Genomic DNA, 16,079 nt, shown 5'->3' with positions numbered 1-16,079 from the left:
ACAGAGTAAAACCACAGGGTGATCACTCCTTTTGCAGTATGTTTTTATGTACTGGGAAGGAGAAGGGATGGGAATACAGAGCAATGATCTTGCTGTGGGGCTGCTTCCCTTTTATGGATTTTCCCCAAAGAGCTAGGATTTTAAAAGTACACTGGCCTTGAATGGAGGAGTTGGCTGGCTGATAGCTCCCCTGGCTCTGGATGTGTAGTGGAGGGAAACTTAAGTCATCAAGCAATTGGCTGCTCCAGCACAGAGTAAAGTCAGTTACTATTTCAGGGAAAGGAAAGGCAACTGCTCCCTGCAGGGAATGTCTGCACTACCTCAGAGCCAGGAATAGGCTGCGATTTTTAAACTTTTTTTTCACCCTACAATTCAGGAAAAGCGAACACACAATGTTCATTCGCAGGGATCGTTTCCTGAACTTGATGTGTGCTCACTGTCCCACAGGTCACTTTCCAATGTGTCACATCCTCCTGCACAAGGGAGAGCAGGAAATGGCAAACTCCCAGTATGAGGCAAAGCATTCCCATCGCAGCAATTGGTCCACAGGAGCTATAAATTGGTCTCCTCCAGAAACAGATCAAAATTTGTCTTCTGGGAGAGTGGCTGGAAACTGAAGGTAAGTTTAAACCAGTAATTTTTGGAGTGTCTCTGAGTACTCTATTAGGAAAGTGTTTGCAAGTTTTTGACTTATATATACCTTTATTGTTGGGGAGATTTTTCTCTAAGAGCATGGGTTGGATATTTTCTTTCCTTTGTACTGGCATTAATCAATAGCAAAAGATTTGCAACACTACATGGCCTATGCTCTGTATTGAATGATTGTTCTCATAATTCAGTGAGAGTTGCTGTTATTACCTGAAACAGTTCTCAGCAACTAAATCTTCAGAACAAATTGTTAAGAGGCTACAGGAGTTGACACATTTAATGATCATCATATTGATCTGTTAAGTTATTGATTATATGCTCATTGTTCATTTCAATGCTGGTATCCATTTAGATTAGTGTTAGTCCTTTTGCTTCCAGCTTTATTTCTAATTATAATTATATTCAGTGTAAAAATAATAGGACACAGCCTCCAGCTGAGAGAAGTACAATTTACCAAGTGATTCAAATGACCCAATGACACCAAGACAAACTGGGGGCATTTCTGAAGGGCATGGGGGGCGTCTTAAAGAATCTGTGTGAGATGGATCAGGACAAGCCAGCAGAAGGGGGAAATAATGCAGTGAGAATTATTTATGAATACACTTCCGGATAGAAAGACTACTTATGGTACAAAGTTTTCACCTCCTAAAACATGAGGATTCTGCAGAATGAAGCCCCAAGTATCCTAACTACATAGTGTAACTTTATGAGGGACCAGGCACCTGCAGTTCCCACAGCACAGAAGGCTTAGAAGTGAAAAGGTGCCTGCATCAATGAATAGTTTTATTTAGTTGGCTTAGTGGCAGGGTCTTTCTGCTACAGAGACTCCTTTTGGCTGTGAGGGCATTATGGACTCCAAACAGCTTCTCAGCCCTATGGCTGGACCTAGCTAGGTGCAGAGGCATCACAGCTGTGTGCACAATGCGGTGTTGTGAAGCACAGAAACCCTGCTTCCACCATACAATCAGCTACATCACTCCTGTTGACTCTGTTGCCTCAGGTTCCCTGTAAGCAGGGTTAGGGTTGCTGGCTTCCTTTGTAAAGCATTTTGTAGCCCTAGGGAAACCTGAAAAAGTTTATTTTTTTCTGCCCTTGTGGCAAAGAACAGAGACAGCAAACAGAGATTGCATAGCACAGAAACACTGAAGATTTATCTTCTAGAAGTGAAGGCTCTCCAGCTATCTTGCTGGGGGAGGTTCTCCAGAGCCAGCAGTTTCCAAGCCTTTTCTATTCACAGGCCTCTGTATTTCCCCTGTTTTCCCATCCACAAGGGAGTGCACACTAAAAATGGGCCTGCTTTTCTGATGTGCTCTTCACGACTCTTTTAAACAAGGTTTGTAGGCCTCCCTGCCACTGTAACTGGGTATTTATGACCACAGGTTAACTAAGCACCACAGAACCATGGCTCCCACCTTTGCTCATACACTGACACCAGGTTACAATAGGAAAAAAAAAAATGCTGCAGGGCATTGAGTTGCTGAAGTTTAAAAGGCATTAATAAGTTCCTCACCTTCTATATGGAAAATCCAGACATAGATTCCACTCAGCAGTTTCCCTCTGTCCTCCTTTGAAAGGAAATCACCGCTAAACAAAAACCTGGGATGATGGCTTTCACCTACTTGGAGTCTGACCTTTCTTGTGAAAGATGTCCCTCTATATTGCAGATCCTCTGAATCCCATCACGGGGGAAACAGATTAATTCTGGCAGCATTGCTCTTCTGGGCACTGAGCCGCCTAATCTCAGGGGAATTTCTGTCCCCAGGGTTTGAAGAGACATTTTGTGTCTTCACAAAGATAATGGTAACAGCACCTCTGGCCTCAGCCCTCAGGATATTTCAGTCTTTGCAGGGATTAAGGAAAACATTTTAAAGTTTCTCTGTCTGAAAGTTACAATGGAATACATAATTAAATGTACACATTCATATGGGTATGTGTGTGTACGTGAGTGCACACGTGTGTGCAGAAGGAAAACCTTTCTTGTAGCTGGGTGAAGCAACAAAAATTTGGCTGAATGCCATCCCTGAAATGGTGGTCCAGGATGAGCATGTCTCCCGGGAGGTTTTTGACATAAATCCCAACCCACACTTTTCTTTTTCTGGACAGAAGCCATGGAGAGGAACAGTGCTGCCTTTCCACCAACACCAGACCCCACGCACCACTTCCACGTAGCCCTGCTGGATCAGAGACAGAGGCTGCGTGGCCAAATTGCTCACCTTCACAAGGCAGCTCGTAAACTCAACAAGCTCCGCAAGAGGTCCCTGATTGCCAATGTCAGCGGGAGCACCCTGACCGCTGCAGGAGCAGTCACGGCCATCCTGGGGCTGTCCCTGAGCCCGGCAACGCTGGGAGCCTCTCTCCTGGCCTCGGCTGTGGGCCTGGGCCTGGCCACGGCTGGAGGGGCCGTCAGCATCACTTCCGACCTCTCCTTAGTGCTCTGCAATTCCCGGGAGGTGAGGAAGGTGCAGGAAATTGCAATGACTTGTCGGAAGCAGATGAGGGAAATACTCGGCTGCCTGGAGTTCCTTCGCCGGGGGCAGGGCCCAGGCGACCCCACGCTGCGCCAGTCAGAGAAGAGGGCATCCATCTCACTCTACAACTCCGTCTGCTTCATGGTCTTCTGTGGCTCCCACAGCTTCCTCGTGCCAGAATACACAAAGGAGGTCACCAAAGTAAGCCAGGCTGTGCTGAAGGCCAAAATCCAGAAGCTGGCTGACAACCTTGAGACCTGCACCAGGGCAATGGATGAGGTCTGTGATCTTCTTGAGTCCAGAACAGAGCTTTCTCCCTGTACAAGGAGACTCAGCTTGGGTGCTAAAACTGCTGCCGAGATCCTGAGACCATCCTGAAACAGTGTTTGGCCCTTATTAAAACTGGGTTTGGAGACATTACATTATTAACTGTAACCATTAGCACCGCTACCTGTTTATTACAGTTCACGGTGTTGATGCCATGAGGTGGACGTTCTGCAACCCCCTGTTTCCCCAGCCATCTCCACTGCTCTGCTTCCCCAAGGCAGCAAAAAGAAGTAGGTCAGGAGGCTGATGAAATACTTGATGCTGACTGAACTTGGTTAGTAAACAGCTTATGAATCTGTGTGAGGTACAGAGGCTGGAGTACCCTAAAAAAGCCAGCAGCTGCCAATTTCCAGTAGAGAATCCCATTACCAAGGTACATCTGGAAATGCTGTAGAAAGAAGCAGCTCCAGATATGACAGACTGTATGGATAGTTCACCATCGCAGGGTGAAAGAGCAGGGCCAGAATTTATCCCTTATGAAGAAACTTCTCCAGACTGAGAACTGTGATGTTTGTATTCTATTTATTTACATAGAATGATTTTAAGGTTATGATATTGTATTTAAGAGTGTATATATATACATATATACATACATACATACATACATATATATGTGTGTGTGTGTGTGTATTTTTTTTTTAAGGAGGCCTCTGTTCTAAAGGAAAGCTGTTGTTTTTTTAGAGTAAAAGCAAGTCTGAAGCACGTGAGAGCAAGTTACCTGTTATTTTGCTGTGAGGGAGGGCAAATCCCTGAAGGAAAAGGAAAGCACAACCTGAATGCTGGCAGTTGTAAAATAGGTGAAACACAGTCAAACAGTGACAATAGATCTTAGGAGCCAAAAGAGAGAGGAGAAGAAGAGTGACCCTGGGATCAGAGTCTGCCTCAGGGCACTGGTGGAAGGAAGCAGTTGTATCTCCTGCAGCAGGAAGGGAAGCGTAGGTTGGTGTTACTGGTCTAAGCCGGAGCCCCACTGTGATGGGAGCACCCCTGGGAGGTGGAGGTGCCACTGTCCATATAGTCAAGCAGCCTATGAGACCCACAGTGCATCATCTGTGAGGAGGGAGGCAGCACTCCTGGAAAGCTACACATACTCCTAGCAGTGCTTCCCAGGGAAGGCTCCATATTAGTGAAACATATGCGGGTACTAATACTCAGGAGGGGTAGAGAGGAGTAGGATGATTCAGTGGCAGAGCCCCTACACAGCAGGAGCAAGGACTGGGACCCTGTTTCAAGTGACTGTTCTGCTAAATACACCCTCTTTGGTTTTGAGCCATCAGTACCTCAGTTTCCTGTCTAAAAATGGGGATAGTAGCACTTCCCTACCTCACAAGGATGTTTCTGGGATCATCCCACTGAGAAGTGCCCAAGCATGGTGATGATGGGGATCATGTCTACCTGAAAGAGGTACAAGGAAGAGACCCTGAAACTAGCTTGAGGCGACTAGAAGAATTAATGCAGAGGTAACTCCCTCCACAAGCATGCCCCAGTGGATAAGGGAAACTTCCCTGTGCAGACACAAATCCAAATAATTGGGGAAATCTACTCTGAAATTCTGTAACACTTACCAGACTCTTAGGGAGGGCAACACTCCATTTCATAAAGCTTGAACCCTTGTCCTTTTTGTCTTTTCTTTCCACGATATCAACATTTGTGTTAATATGTTGTAGGAAGAATAAAAGCTCTGGTTCCCCAGAGTGGGACTCAAATGCTTTTGACATCCCTGCCTGTTTGACAGAAATTAACAAGTACACTGCTGATTCGAATAAATGAATATGAAGCACTTTTGTGTCAGTGTCTCTCTGCACACCTGGAGGTGACGTGCTGTACATATTGTCCATCCTGTCACATTATGCACCCTTTATGAAATAGCTGACATTATATCTGCACTAAAATTCATATGCTTGGGATGCTCTCACCCTGCCCCTGACAAGGAAGACTGAGCTGTAACATGCAGTAGAGCTAGGAACATATTTGTTTAAAAGCCAAGTTTAAAAGCCGTGGAGTGACAATTTCTAAATCCAGTATAATCTTCAGTATCCTGTACTGAAAAGCACAAAAAAGGAATTACTACTTAGAAGCTGTGTATTTATTTTATTGTGCATGAATGCTAAAATGGCAGTTTAAGACAGGAGAAAACTTTAATTCAAATACATCTATTGACAATAGGGAATTACACAAACTGGAATTTCACCAGAATAGAATTGCTCCACCCTGCTCCCCACTGAAACAGCACCATATTATACGGGCAAGGAGTTCAATAAAGAACCACAAGCAGTGACTTCCTGCCACATCCCTGACTCCATTTCCTGAGGCATCCCAGTGACCCTTACAGGGGTTCATGTCTACGTGCTGGCCAGGCTTAACCTTTAGCACTAATGATATACAGCAAGCTGATGGCACAGACTGCTGTAATTTTTGAAACATAAGGTAAAAATGAGCATCTACACCGGGGTTTTTGGGAGTTTTTTGTGGTTTTTTTGTTTTTTAATTTATCATTGCTCCTAAGCACAGTGGGATGCAGCAGTTTCATTTTTTCATTCATTTCACTCCTGCCCATGAATTGTTTCAGGTTTCCTCTTCTTTTTGTCACGCAGAGAGTTCCTTTGTATTTCCTCTCACTTTCTTCATTGTTCTGGCAGCAGAGGAAATGCCACGCTTGGAATCCAGGGACAGATGCTGAAGTATATCAGCATTTCCACTGAGAGCACGCCCAGACAGCTTTCCCAGAGAAAGCGAAGTCTGCTCAGAAATACAGCCATGAGTTTCATTTTGGAGCCAGCTCTGCCGTCCTTTTGAAGCCTGAACATCTAACCCTAACATTTCGTATGTTAGCCTTCTTTTCCCTAAAACAAAGGAACCTCACCTAACTGCAGGGTTGCCCTTCTGCAACCAGCACCAGGACTAGAGAACAGAGATGTTACGTCCAGACCAGATGGAAACCAGTGACACAGAAACTTCCATCGTGGTGATATTTTGATGCTGCACTCCCTGGATGGTCATTAAATGCACACCCATTTTCACCTCTTATCAAGCTCTTGCACGTCTGAGTCACAACAGCAGCAATCAAGCGAGCTGGGAGAGTGTTTGCGTTTATTCTCAGGCTGTACTCTCTCATTTAATGATATGAGTTGCCACAGTTCCATTTATTTTGTATTTCCCTGCCCGAAATCCCACCCGCTCCGCTCGGCTCTCTCCCCGGAACTACAAATCCCGTCGCGCCCCGAGGAGGACTACAGCTCCCAGAGTGCTCTGCGCTGCACCGGCAGGAGACGGGCCAAGATGGCGGCAGGAGAGGAGGAAGGGTCGGCGGCGGAGCCGGAGCAGGAGCCGGCGGCGGAGGAGTCGCGGAGCTTCAAGGACTTGGTGAGGCTGGGCTAGAGCCGATTCTGTTCCCGGTGCTCTCTGCCCTGTCCCGAGGAGCGTGAGGATGAGGCCGGGGGAGCTCCCGGTCGGCCCCGTGTCCCTGCGGGGCAGACACGTGTGGCGCTGGGCGGGCAGCGGTGCCGGGCCCGGGCAGGAGCTGCGGGCGCTCGGCCGCTGTCCCGCTGGGGTCGGCTTTGCTGCTCCCATCGCCGCTATCTTCAAGTTGTCTTAACTTGACATGTTGGTTTTGGTTTTCTATGGTCATGGGTCACCCCTGAGGTGAAAGATAGCTGTGTGTAAGGAGGGAAGTTCTTTGTGTAAACTAGCGTAAAACCGACCATATTCTTCCTGTGATAGTCATCTCTAACAGACTTTGAACAAATCCTATGAAGATACTGATGGAACTGGGGATCACTCTGAGCAGCCTGTCCTTTCGGAGAGTTGCCCTGGGGGCCTGCTGGGGTTTGTCTCTGCTAGAGACAAGTTGGCTCTGTTTCAGCATGCATTTAATTTAACTCTGATTTAATTTAGGTTTTTTTGGTGATGACTGTTTCCCTTTTTTCTTGTCACTAATGTCCAGGGAGTGACAGATGTCCTGTGTGAAGCTTGTGACCAGTTGGGATGGAAGGTGCCAACGAAGATCCAGATTGAGGCTATTCCAGTGGCTCTCCAAGGTGAGCAGTGTAATTCTTTGATCCTGAACTTGGGACTGCTCCAGGAGCTCTATGTGAACAAATTTTGCTGAGTGAGAAGGATCAGCGTGTGCCAACTTCTTCGTTGTTGAGGATATCTGTCTAGAAGTAGTTTTCATATTCATTCTGTTTCCTTCCCAGGTGGAGCTTGGAATACTAGTTTATCCTATAACAGTGCCTGCAGTCACAAACTTTCACATGGGTACATTGTTCCTCTAGTGTTCTCTCTGTTGTGTAGTTCTGACACTCCATGTTAAACAGAATTCTTATTAATCATTTGAATTACTAGTCCACATTGATAATTTTGTTCCTGAAATACTCAGGGATACACAGGAAGATTCCAATAGGTTTTGGACTGTGCTGCTTCTGATAGAGACCGACATAGTGTGTGTGTGTGTGTGTGTGTGACTGAAAGTGAAGATGCCTTGACTGATTCTGTAGTGTATATAACTTGTTTTGCTGTGAGCAGGCAACTCTTTGAAATTAGATTTCTGAAGAGAGTAATAAATAAACCATAGTGACTTTCTATAAGCATTCTGGAATTACAAAAAATAAATTACTGAATTCAGCAGACATTTCTGCCTAGAGAAATTTATTTTTAAAAAGAAAAAAAAAACCAAAACACTCTCAGGGAGGAAAGGAGCGACATAGTGACAGAATGGGAACAAACTTCAGTATCTGCTCTCTCCTAGCATTTAACTTTTGTCAGACTCTTTTACTACACATGTAAGATTTTCTTGGAAGAGTGAAAAAACAAGCACAAAGACTGCATTCCTGAGAAATTGTTTCCAGTGTAAAGTCTGTTGATAGCATCTTCTTGATTGTATGAGCTTAGGAGGTCATAATGGATTCTATTGATGAATTCCACCCGGTTGTCTGCAGTGTTTTGGGGAAAAAGACTTTCTGTCCTACCCTTCCTACTGCAAACTGGTTTAGATTACTCTCTTGATCAGTGGGACAATTGTGGCTTGTGAAATGTGAGTTTGGTAGTGCTGTTGTCCTGTAGTTTGTGTGGCGGAAGTCTCAAACACTGCAGTTTGTTTCCTCCTAAGCCAGAAAACAGACAACATTTGAACTAGAATAGTGAGATGGAGTTATTAAGCTGTAAACTGATGTCAAATTTGAGACATAATAAAGTAAAATTTATTTTGAACCTAAGGTTTGTATGAAACCCTGTACAATATCAGAAATGTAACTAGAAAATTGACTACTGAGACTGTAATCATTGTACAAATCAAACCACAGTCTAAAAATGCTTCAGAGAGATTCTGAAATTCTTTGGTTTGGTCCTTTGTTTTGTTTTGTTGGGTTTTTTTTTTTTCCTTCTGTGTGTCTGCCTTTTTTTCTGTCTTTAGGGAATTCTTGTGTTTTGTTGCACAGTGCTTTAAAGTCTTCTTTCCCTGTTCTGGATGTGTAACAGTTTTTTGCCCCCTTGTTCCTTCTCGTAGGCAGAGACGTCATTGGACTGGCAGAAACTGGCTCTGGAAAAACAGGAGCCTTTGCTTTGCCGATTCTTCAAGCACTGCTGGAAACACCTCAGCGATTATTTGCTCTTGTCCTCACACCAACAAGGGAGCTGGCCTTTCAAATCTCAGAGCAGTTTGAAGCTCTTGGATCTTCCATCGGTGTTCAAACTAGTAAGTAGCTTTTATGGTATTGAACCAGTTTTTCTGAAAGCATTTGTCAGCTGGAGATTTTAAAGGTAAAAATAGAGGATTTGTATGAGGGGTTGAACAAAACGTGAGGAAAGCTTATGCTGCTTTCCTGGCAGAGATCTGGTATAAGGTTTGAGAAAAAAAAGACTGTATGGTGTTTCCTCTTGGAGTGGTCTACAGCTCTTCTGCATTCTGTGTCTAAATAGGTAAAGGTGGAAGTAGAAGAGAATGTTCTCAGTTGTGGGTTTGTGTCCAGTGAAATTGCTTAGACCTAGCTCCCTGCTATGGTGTGATGTAGTTTAATCTTCCTTTCAGACTGTCTCTATTGACTCTTTAGATAATCTCATAAAAAAAGCTTTGTGGGTATTTTTAGAATTCCTAGATTTTTGCAGCCGAGTCGAACTGCAAGGAACAGACTCTGCCTGTAGCTCTTGAGCTGTGAAAATAAAATACTTGTGGCCAGTAAGGAATTAATTGTATGGCTTAAGAAGCCTAGGAAGGTCAGATATACTAAAATAAAGTAAATTCTCATAAAAATAAGTAGCTTTTCATTTGTACAGAATCACTGTGGGTGGTGGGCAGTAGGAGTGAACACTACAGTGCCAGTGCTGGTGCTGCACTGAGGGATTCACTGCACTCTGTTTGTCCTGCAGCGGTTATTGTGGGTGGAATTGATGCGATGTCGCAATCTCTGGCCTTAGCCAAGAAACCACATGTTATCATTGGTAAGTGGATGTGCTGGGGATGGGGAGTATGAGTGTTACCAAACTGCAGCTAACCAAAGAGAGGAGAGTACATTTTCATTTGTTTTTTATCCCAAGCTGTGAGTACTGGCTTGGTAATGTTTCTAAAGTATCCACCAGTAACTTTGGTGCTACAAACTCATTCTAAAGCCTTCCTGCTAGACCTAGAGTGCTTTGAGCTTGTTTTTTCATTCTCCTCAAGTATTTAAAATGCTGGTCTCATCTTTCACAGTACAACTTGTCTACAGTCTTCTTTTTAGGACATTCTTCAAAGAGTCTTACTCCATTAGTCTTATTTCAAAACATTCTCTGAAGATACCTTATGAAAAAGTTATTCCCATAAAGCAATCTTTACTTTTCTTGGGCAAAGAATCCCATTTCTGGGATGGACAGCTCTCTTACCTGTTTGGATCTTTTCCTCTGCTTTCATTCTGAATTTGCTCTCATGATGCTGTTGCTAGCAACCCCTGGCCGTCTAGTTGATCATCTGGAGAACACAAAGGGCTTCAACTTACGAGCTCTGAAGTTCCTAGTGATGGATGAGGCTGACCGGATTCTTAACATGGATTTCGAGACAGAGGTAGGAATCTGCTAAAAGACAAGTTTGGAACACCAGATGAGTCCCATTAAAATCACTTCATATGGTCACATAATAAACACTGAGCTGTTCTATAGAAATTAATAGTAAATTGTAACTAAGATCTAATAATTATACAAAAGTCTGTGGTGGGATTAGAACAGAGCAGAGTGCTGCAGAGCATTGCCAAGACAGTAGGAGGCACTTTGTCTGTGGAGATCCTGATGTAAAATGTAGGTAGTGTAGAAAACAATCACGCACACATTCCTGCTGAAACATTGCCTGATATTTGCACTGCTGGACTTTTGGAGTTCACGCTTCCTAATTGTCAACAAGATATCAACCTACACCTTCCCTTTAGAAGAGAAAAAATTTGTTCCTACTCTATGTTTACACATGCCTTACTTTTCATGTGGATGATCTTTATATTTGTGGAAGGCTTGTGTCTTGCTTGCTTGTAGTATTTAGTATTTCCATATCCTTATTTTTTCACAGGTGGATAAGATATTAAAAGTGATTCCTCGAGACAGGAAGACATTCTTGTTTTCTGCCACCATGACCAAGAAGGTGGGAGCAGACTAATTTGTTTTAGTTCTCCTTCCATCAGGCAATCTTCTTGACTAGACTGTATTAATGTAATTTTCTGGTAAGATTTCTGTCCAACTAAATTTCATTGATCTTACCAGGTTCAAAAACTCCAGCGTGCTGCTCTGAAGAATCCTGTTAAATGTGCTGTTTCTTCCAAGTATCAGACAGTTGAAAAACTGCAACAGTACTACATTTTCATCCCCTCCAAATTCAAGGTAATGGCACTTCTGTTTCTTCACTCTTATTGCCTTTTCTTGTTCCCACACCTGTCCAATATCTTGTCATTTTCTGAGTCCTAGACTTAATGTTGCACATGTGATTATCTCTGGGGTTTTTTGAATTCTCTCTCTGTTTCTTGACAGGACAGCTACCTGGTTTATATCTTGAATGAACTGGCTGGTAACTCTTTCATGATATTCTGCAGTACATGTAACAATACTCAGAGGACTGCTCTACTGCTCCGCAACCTGGGCTTCACTGCCATTCCCCTCCATGGGCAGATGAGTCAGGTATGGGCATGACCCCACAGAATAGAGCAGGCAGTGGGCCTGAGGCTTGGGAAATGGGCTGCACCATACTGAGTCACTCCTGCCTTGCAGGAGGAGTATTTCACAGCTAGTGGACTGGACTGATCCATATAAATTTAAATAATGTGAATGCTGCCCCTGATCCTGTAATATTTAAAAAAGAAATTAGAGAAGTGAATTTTTTGAGTTGTTTCTCCCTCAGTTCTTTTGTGATGGCATTTTAACAAGAAACTAGAATGAGTGTTATTCTCGCATTCCCTTTTTGTCCTTTTTCCAGAATAAACGTTTGGGCTCTCTAAACAAGTTTAAGGCAAAGGCACGTTCTATTCTGCTGGCCACTGATGTTGCAAGCAGAGGTCTGGACATCCCACATGTGGATGTGGTGATAAACTTCGATATTCCTACACACTCTAAGGTAAGCCTGTCTTGAGTGCCACTGAGAGCACAGATAGACAAAGGAACAGAGACATCTTTTCTCTGTTCTGCTGACTGAAGCCAAATTCATGATTCTGCACATTGAAAGGTGTAGTTCAGCCTCCTCTATTCAGTTGGTACCTCTGTTTGTATGGTCTCATGGCCTGGGTTGTAGAAGTGATCCTGTAAGTGAAGAGGGGAAGTGAGGAATGCTCTGTGTCTTTGCATTTCTGCTCAGACTGTATGTTTTGCCTTATCACATTAAAGGGCTCTGAAAACAGTTTTAACATATTACTAGTTTCATGTAATCATCTCTGCCTGTGATTCAGGTCTGCCTTCATATTTTAAACTGTGTTTAAAAAAAAAGAAAAAAAATTAAATTCTCTCAGTATGACATTCAACAAACCTTTGGTTAAATAAGGTGTCCTTAATATGTTTCACCTTCATATCACAAAAGTTCAGCAAAAGGAAAAGAAAGTAAGTTACCAACTCTCTGTTTTACAGAAAGTATGGTATGATCTGAGGGTTGTGGCTGTTTCTTAGCTTAGTTCCAGAAAGCATACCATTAATGTGAACTTCAGGAATTGCTATTGCTGCTTACAGTGATTAAAGATACTGTGCCTTGCAAACAGAAGAGAGTGTGGCAGGTCTTTTGAAGACACTCATTTTGTAAAATCACAAAAGTAAGAAAAAAGAAAAAAAAAGGTTGGGGCAGCAGCTTGAATGGTGTTATTATGGTCTTTGTGCTTTTCTCTCTCATCTAACCCATAGAATAGATCCTTTCTTAGAATCCTTGCTCTGCAAATCCTGTATGGAGAAGGGACTATTTTAATTTCGACAAGTAGTATAAAACTTGGAAAACAGCCTACAACCATACTGACCAAAGATGCTTGATAGATCAGACTCTTCTGAATAATTCTCAGTCACCTTCTCTTTCACCGTGCTTACCAAGTTTAATTCTACTTGTCAGAGTTTCTCTGGAAGATGCACTGTGCAGAGCACTAGATCCCAAGACTGAAAATGCAGTCATGGGGTCACTGTAAATATTAGCTTTCCAATGAAGTGAAAGTGAGTATTAGCTTTCCAAGAAAGTGAGAGTGAAGACTTGGCAAAACTCATCTATTGCAACTTTTGTTCTGCAGTCTGGAATAATTTGAGTTTGTCTTCTTGTTTAGAAAGAGAAGAATTCAATTGTTAAAACCAAAGTTAGGCCTCCACTTACACCTCTTCTCAAAATCTGATGCTGCACACCCTCCTGAGCATTTAATCCTGGCAGTTCTTGACATTCTCTTGTTCTTTGCTAAAGAGAAAATATATAGGCTGATCTGCCCTAAGATCTGTTCTGTGTTTGGTGAACATAAGTTGTTGCTTATCAAGAAAATTCTATCCAGGATTACATTCATCGAGTTGGGAGAACAGCTCGAGCTGGGAGATCTGGCAAATCTATCACCTTTGTCACACAGTAAGTGATAATATTTAACAGACTTACTCTTTCCAGCTGTGTTTCACAGCAGAAAATATCTGACCTTATCCTGGCTGAGACTAAAATACTGCTTTTCATTTTGAAGTTCCAGTTGGTTTTATTTAGTTAAAGGGGAGAGAATTCAAATCCCAGGGTGGGGAGGGAGGAAATAGATAAGTTCTAGAAGCAGGCATTCATTGAGCAGAACTGTTTTAACTGGACCATACAATATATTTATATATTTTTAAAATATATAATGCAAGTTCAGTAACTGTGGAGGTGTTTCATAAACACTGAATTGTTTGTCTAAAAAGAAAGTCTTTGCCAAATACTTCGGAACAGATGAGCTGAATAAATCAGAGAAGCCATGCCAAACAGCATCATTTGGATGCAGCTGAGCTGCTTGTGAGACCATCAGCACAAACTAACAGTATCTGTGGGCTGGAGATAAGGGGTAAAGTCTGAGTGGTGACAGCTGAGGCCCTCTCAGGAGGGCTGATTCAAGCTGGTGTCTTGTCTTTCCTCAGGTATGATGTAGAGCTGTTCCAGCGCATTGAACACCTGATTGGCAAGAAGCTGCCAGCATTCCCCATGCAAGAGGAAGAAGTTATGATGCTGACAGAGCGTGTGGCTGAGGCCCAGAGGTTTGCTCGAATGGTGGGTGCTGGCTTTTTTGACCATGTCCTCGCTGTTGTAGTCTGATTTTCTTCAGGTGCCTGGACTCTGGGTCAATCTGTTGATTGCTTTGCAGGAGCTGCGGGAGCAGGGAGAGAAGAAGCGATCTCGGAATGATGATGATGACACAGAAGAGGCTATTGGTGTCAGGAATAAGGTGGCAGGAGGGAAAAAGAAGAAAAGGAAAGCCTTCTAGTTTGGTATTTGAACAGACTTTTTTAATTTTTCTTTTTATGGCTATCTGAGCTATCAAAAACAGTCTACTAAGCCGCCTCCAGTGGATTTTTTTTCAGAACTACATATGAAATTTGGCAGTCCCTGAGGAAAAAACCTACTTTTCTTCTTCACCATCTACAGACTGAGCTTGGCCCATGTTGGTACCATGATACCAGTTTTCCTTTCAGGGACACACCATCAGAGACCATCACCTCTGTACCTGGAAGCAGCTGTGGTCTGGCCCTGTTCGTTCACTACGAAGCGCAGTGTGAGTGCAGCTTTTGCTCTGCTGCAGCCTGTCCCACTGTCCAATCTCACTGAGCATGTCTGGAGTCAGATCTGTCAGAAGAAAGAGAGGAAAAAATTAAAAAGAAGTGACTGAATTTTCACAGCACAGCTATGATGCCCTTGCCTTGGTGAAGGGATGTGTTACATTGAGAACTCAAAATATATTTTACTTAATGTTAAAGCTACCTGGTTTTCTTTATCTTGTTACTGACCTGTTCTGTTCACTTTGTGTATCAGCTCTGCCAGAAGGTTTTCTAGCAATCCTAGCAATTCAGATGTGACATCAATACCTTAGATTTGTCAGCTGAAGAGCGGTCCAACACAGAGAGAACGAGTTTCAGCAGGATGAAACTATTCACTGCTTGGAATTCGATCCAATATCTTGATGATTGACACCATCAAGGATAGGTCTGGGTTTTGGGTGGGGTTTTTGTGGCCGATTCTCGTAGTAGTTACAAGTGAACACAAGAGGGGGCTATTTACGTGGCAAAGCAACTGACAAGCTGGGAGGTGCAGAAAAACAGGTGTCTTGGAAAGCTCTTTGTTTCCCTAGGCAGGGAACTTTGTTACTCTTAGGCAGAGTTCCATGCCGGATAAGTAGACTTTTGCAAGAATGAGATAAATTTACTTCATATAAAACCAGAACGTTATTGCTGGTACTCATTGACAATAAAAATTTTCACACAGGATGTTCCTGCTTGTAGGCAGAGAAGAGTGAGAAGATTCTGCATATGTAAATTTATTGAGAACATGAAAATTTAATGCCCAGTAGATCCATTCATGAACTGGATTTTATGCTACAGAAAAAACAATGTTCAGAATAGTCCTTTTGAGATCTAAATGGAAAATAGAAACTATTGCAGTAGTCAAGATGAGCACAATGGTTATTTCACACTGTCAGCATAAATCTAGTATCAACATGCATGCTAGTCAAAATGCTTTTACACTTTTGTTAGAGGCAGCACATTTTGCAAGGAAATGCCAGAAAACCTAGGTCTGTTTTTTCATGACGAACTGAGCTGGTCTTTGGAGCAAAATAAGTGCCAGTGTTCTCACTCCTTATTTATGTTGTAGCAGTTTAATTAAATCTCCCAAGTATCTTCAAGTCTGATATCTCTAAAATGGTCTTAAGTCAGTGGCAGATGGTAAGTGTACACATCCTGGGTATGTTCACTGCTAAGAGCACTTGTGTAAAGTAGAAAGTGTTTATCTTCTCTGGGTCCTAACACAGAGGGGCAAGAGTGAAAGCCCATAAATGAGAACATGTTAATTCTACGAGGCCCTTTGCTAGCAAACCACACAGGTAAGAGGAAACAGCCCTAGAATGCACCAGAGAGAGAACAAAATGAGTGATAATATGGGTGGAGAGGCAAATGCTTGTTCCCCATGGAGCAAAGGAACACTCCCAACTGTCCTGCTGTGTGCTTGAACAAAAT

General features: G+C 43.1%; 2 protein-coding genes across 2 annotated transcripts; both read left to right on the top strand.

Moving 5' to 3' along the window:
* Nucleotides 1–482: 482 nt before the first annotated feature.
* Nucleotides 483–5,181, top strand: LOC131592331 (apolipoprotein L domain-containing protein 1-like). Its single transcript, XM_058863757.1, has 2 exons — nucleotides 483–619; nucleotides 2,752–5,181. The coding sequence occupies exon 2, from the start codon at nucleotides 2,757–2,759 to the stop codon at nucleotides 3,492–3,494; it is 738 nt and encodes a 245-aa protein (XP_058719740.1). The 5' UTR covers nucleotides 483–619; nucleotides 2,752–2,756; the 3' UTR covers nucleotides 3,495–5,181.
* Nucleotides 5,182–6,676: 1,495 nt separating this feature from the next.
* LOC131592258 (probable ATP-dependent RNA helicase DDX47) lies at nucleotides 6,677–14,828 on the top strand. Its single transcript, XM_058863655.1, has 12 exons — nucleotides 6,677–6,806; nucleotides 7,387–7,480; nucleotides 8,947–9,135; nucleotides 9,807–9,878; nucleotides 10,358–10,476; nucleotides 10,969–11,040; nucleotides 11,160–11,276; nucleotides 11,424–11,570; nucleotides 11,866–12,003; nucleotides 13,394–13,464; nucleotides 13,992–14,121; nucleotides 14,216–14,828. Exons 1-12 carry the CDS (start codon nucleotides 6,723–6,725, stop codon nucleotides 14,333–14,335), a joined length of 1,353 nt encoding a protein of 450 aa, XP_058719638.1. The 5' UTR covers nucleotides 6,677–6,722; the 3' UTR covers nucleotides 14,336–14,828.
* The last annotated feature ends 1,251 nt before the right edge of the window (nucleotides 14,829–16,079 follow it).

This window comes from Poecile atricapillus, chromosome W (genome assembly GCF_030490865.1).
Source record: "Poecile atricapillus isolate bPoeAtr1 chromosome W, bPoeAtr1.hap1, whole genome shotgun sequence".
NCBI classification, from domain to species: Eukaryota; Metazoa; Chordata; class Aves; order Passeriformes; family Paridae; genus Poecile; species Poecile atricapillus.
This window is presented reverse-complemented; position numbering and strand designations above follow the sequence as displayed.

Excerpts from the sequence above, each read along its gene's own strand:
- LOC131592258 (XM_058863655.1), top strand. The coding sequence starts at position 6,723 with ATGGCGGCAGGAGAGGAGGAAGGGTCGGCGGCGGAGCCGGAGCAGGAG. Across the intron at positions 7,481-8,946 it reads TATTCCAGTGGCTCTCCAAG|GCAGAGACGTCATTGGACTG; the intron begins GTGAGCAGTGTA and ends TCCTTCTCGTAG. Across the intron at positions 14,122-14,215 it reads CCCAGAGGTTTGCTCGAATG|GAGCTGCGGGAGCAGGGAGA; the intron begins GTGGGTGCTGGC and ends ATTGCTTTGCAG.
- LOC131592331 (XM_058863757.1), top strand. The coding sequence starts at position 2,757 with ATGGAGAGGAACAGTGCTGCCTTTCCACCAACACCAGACCCCACGCAC.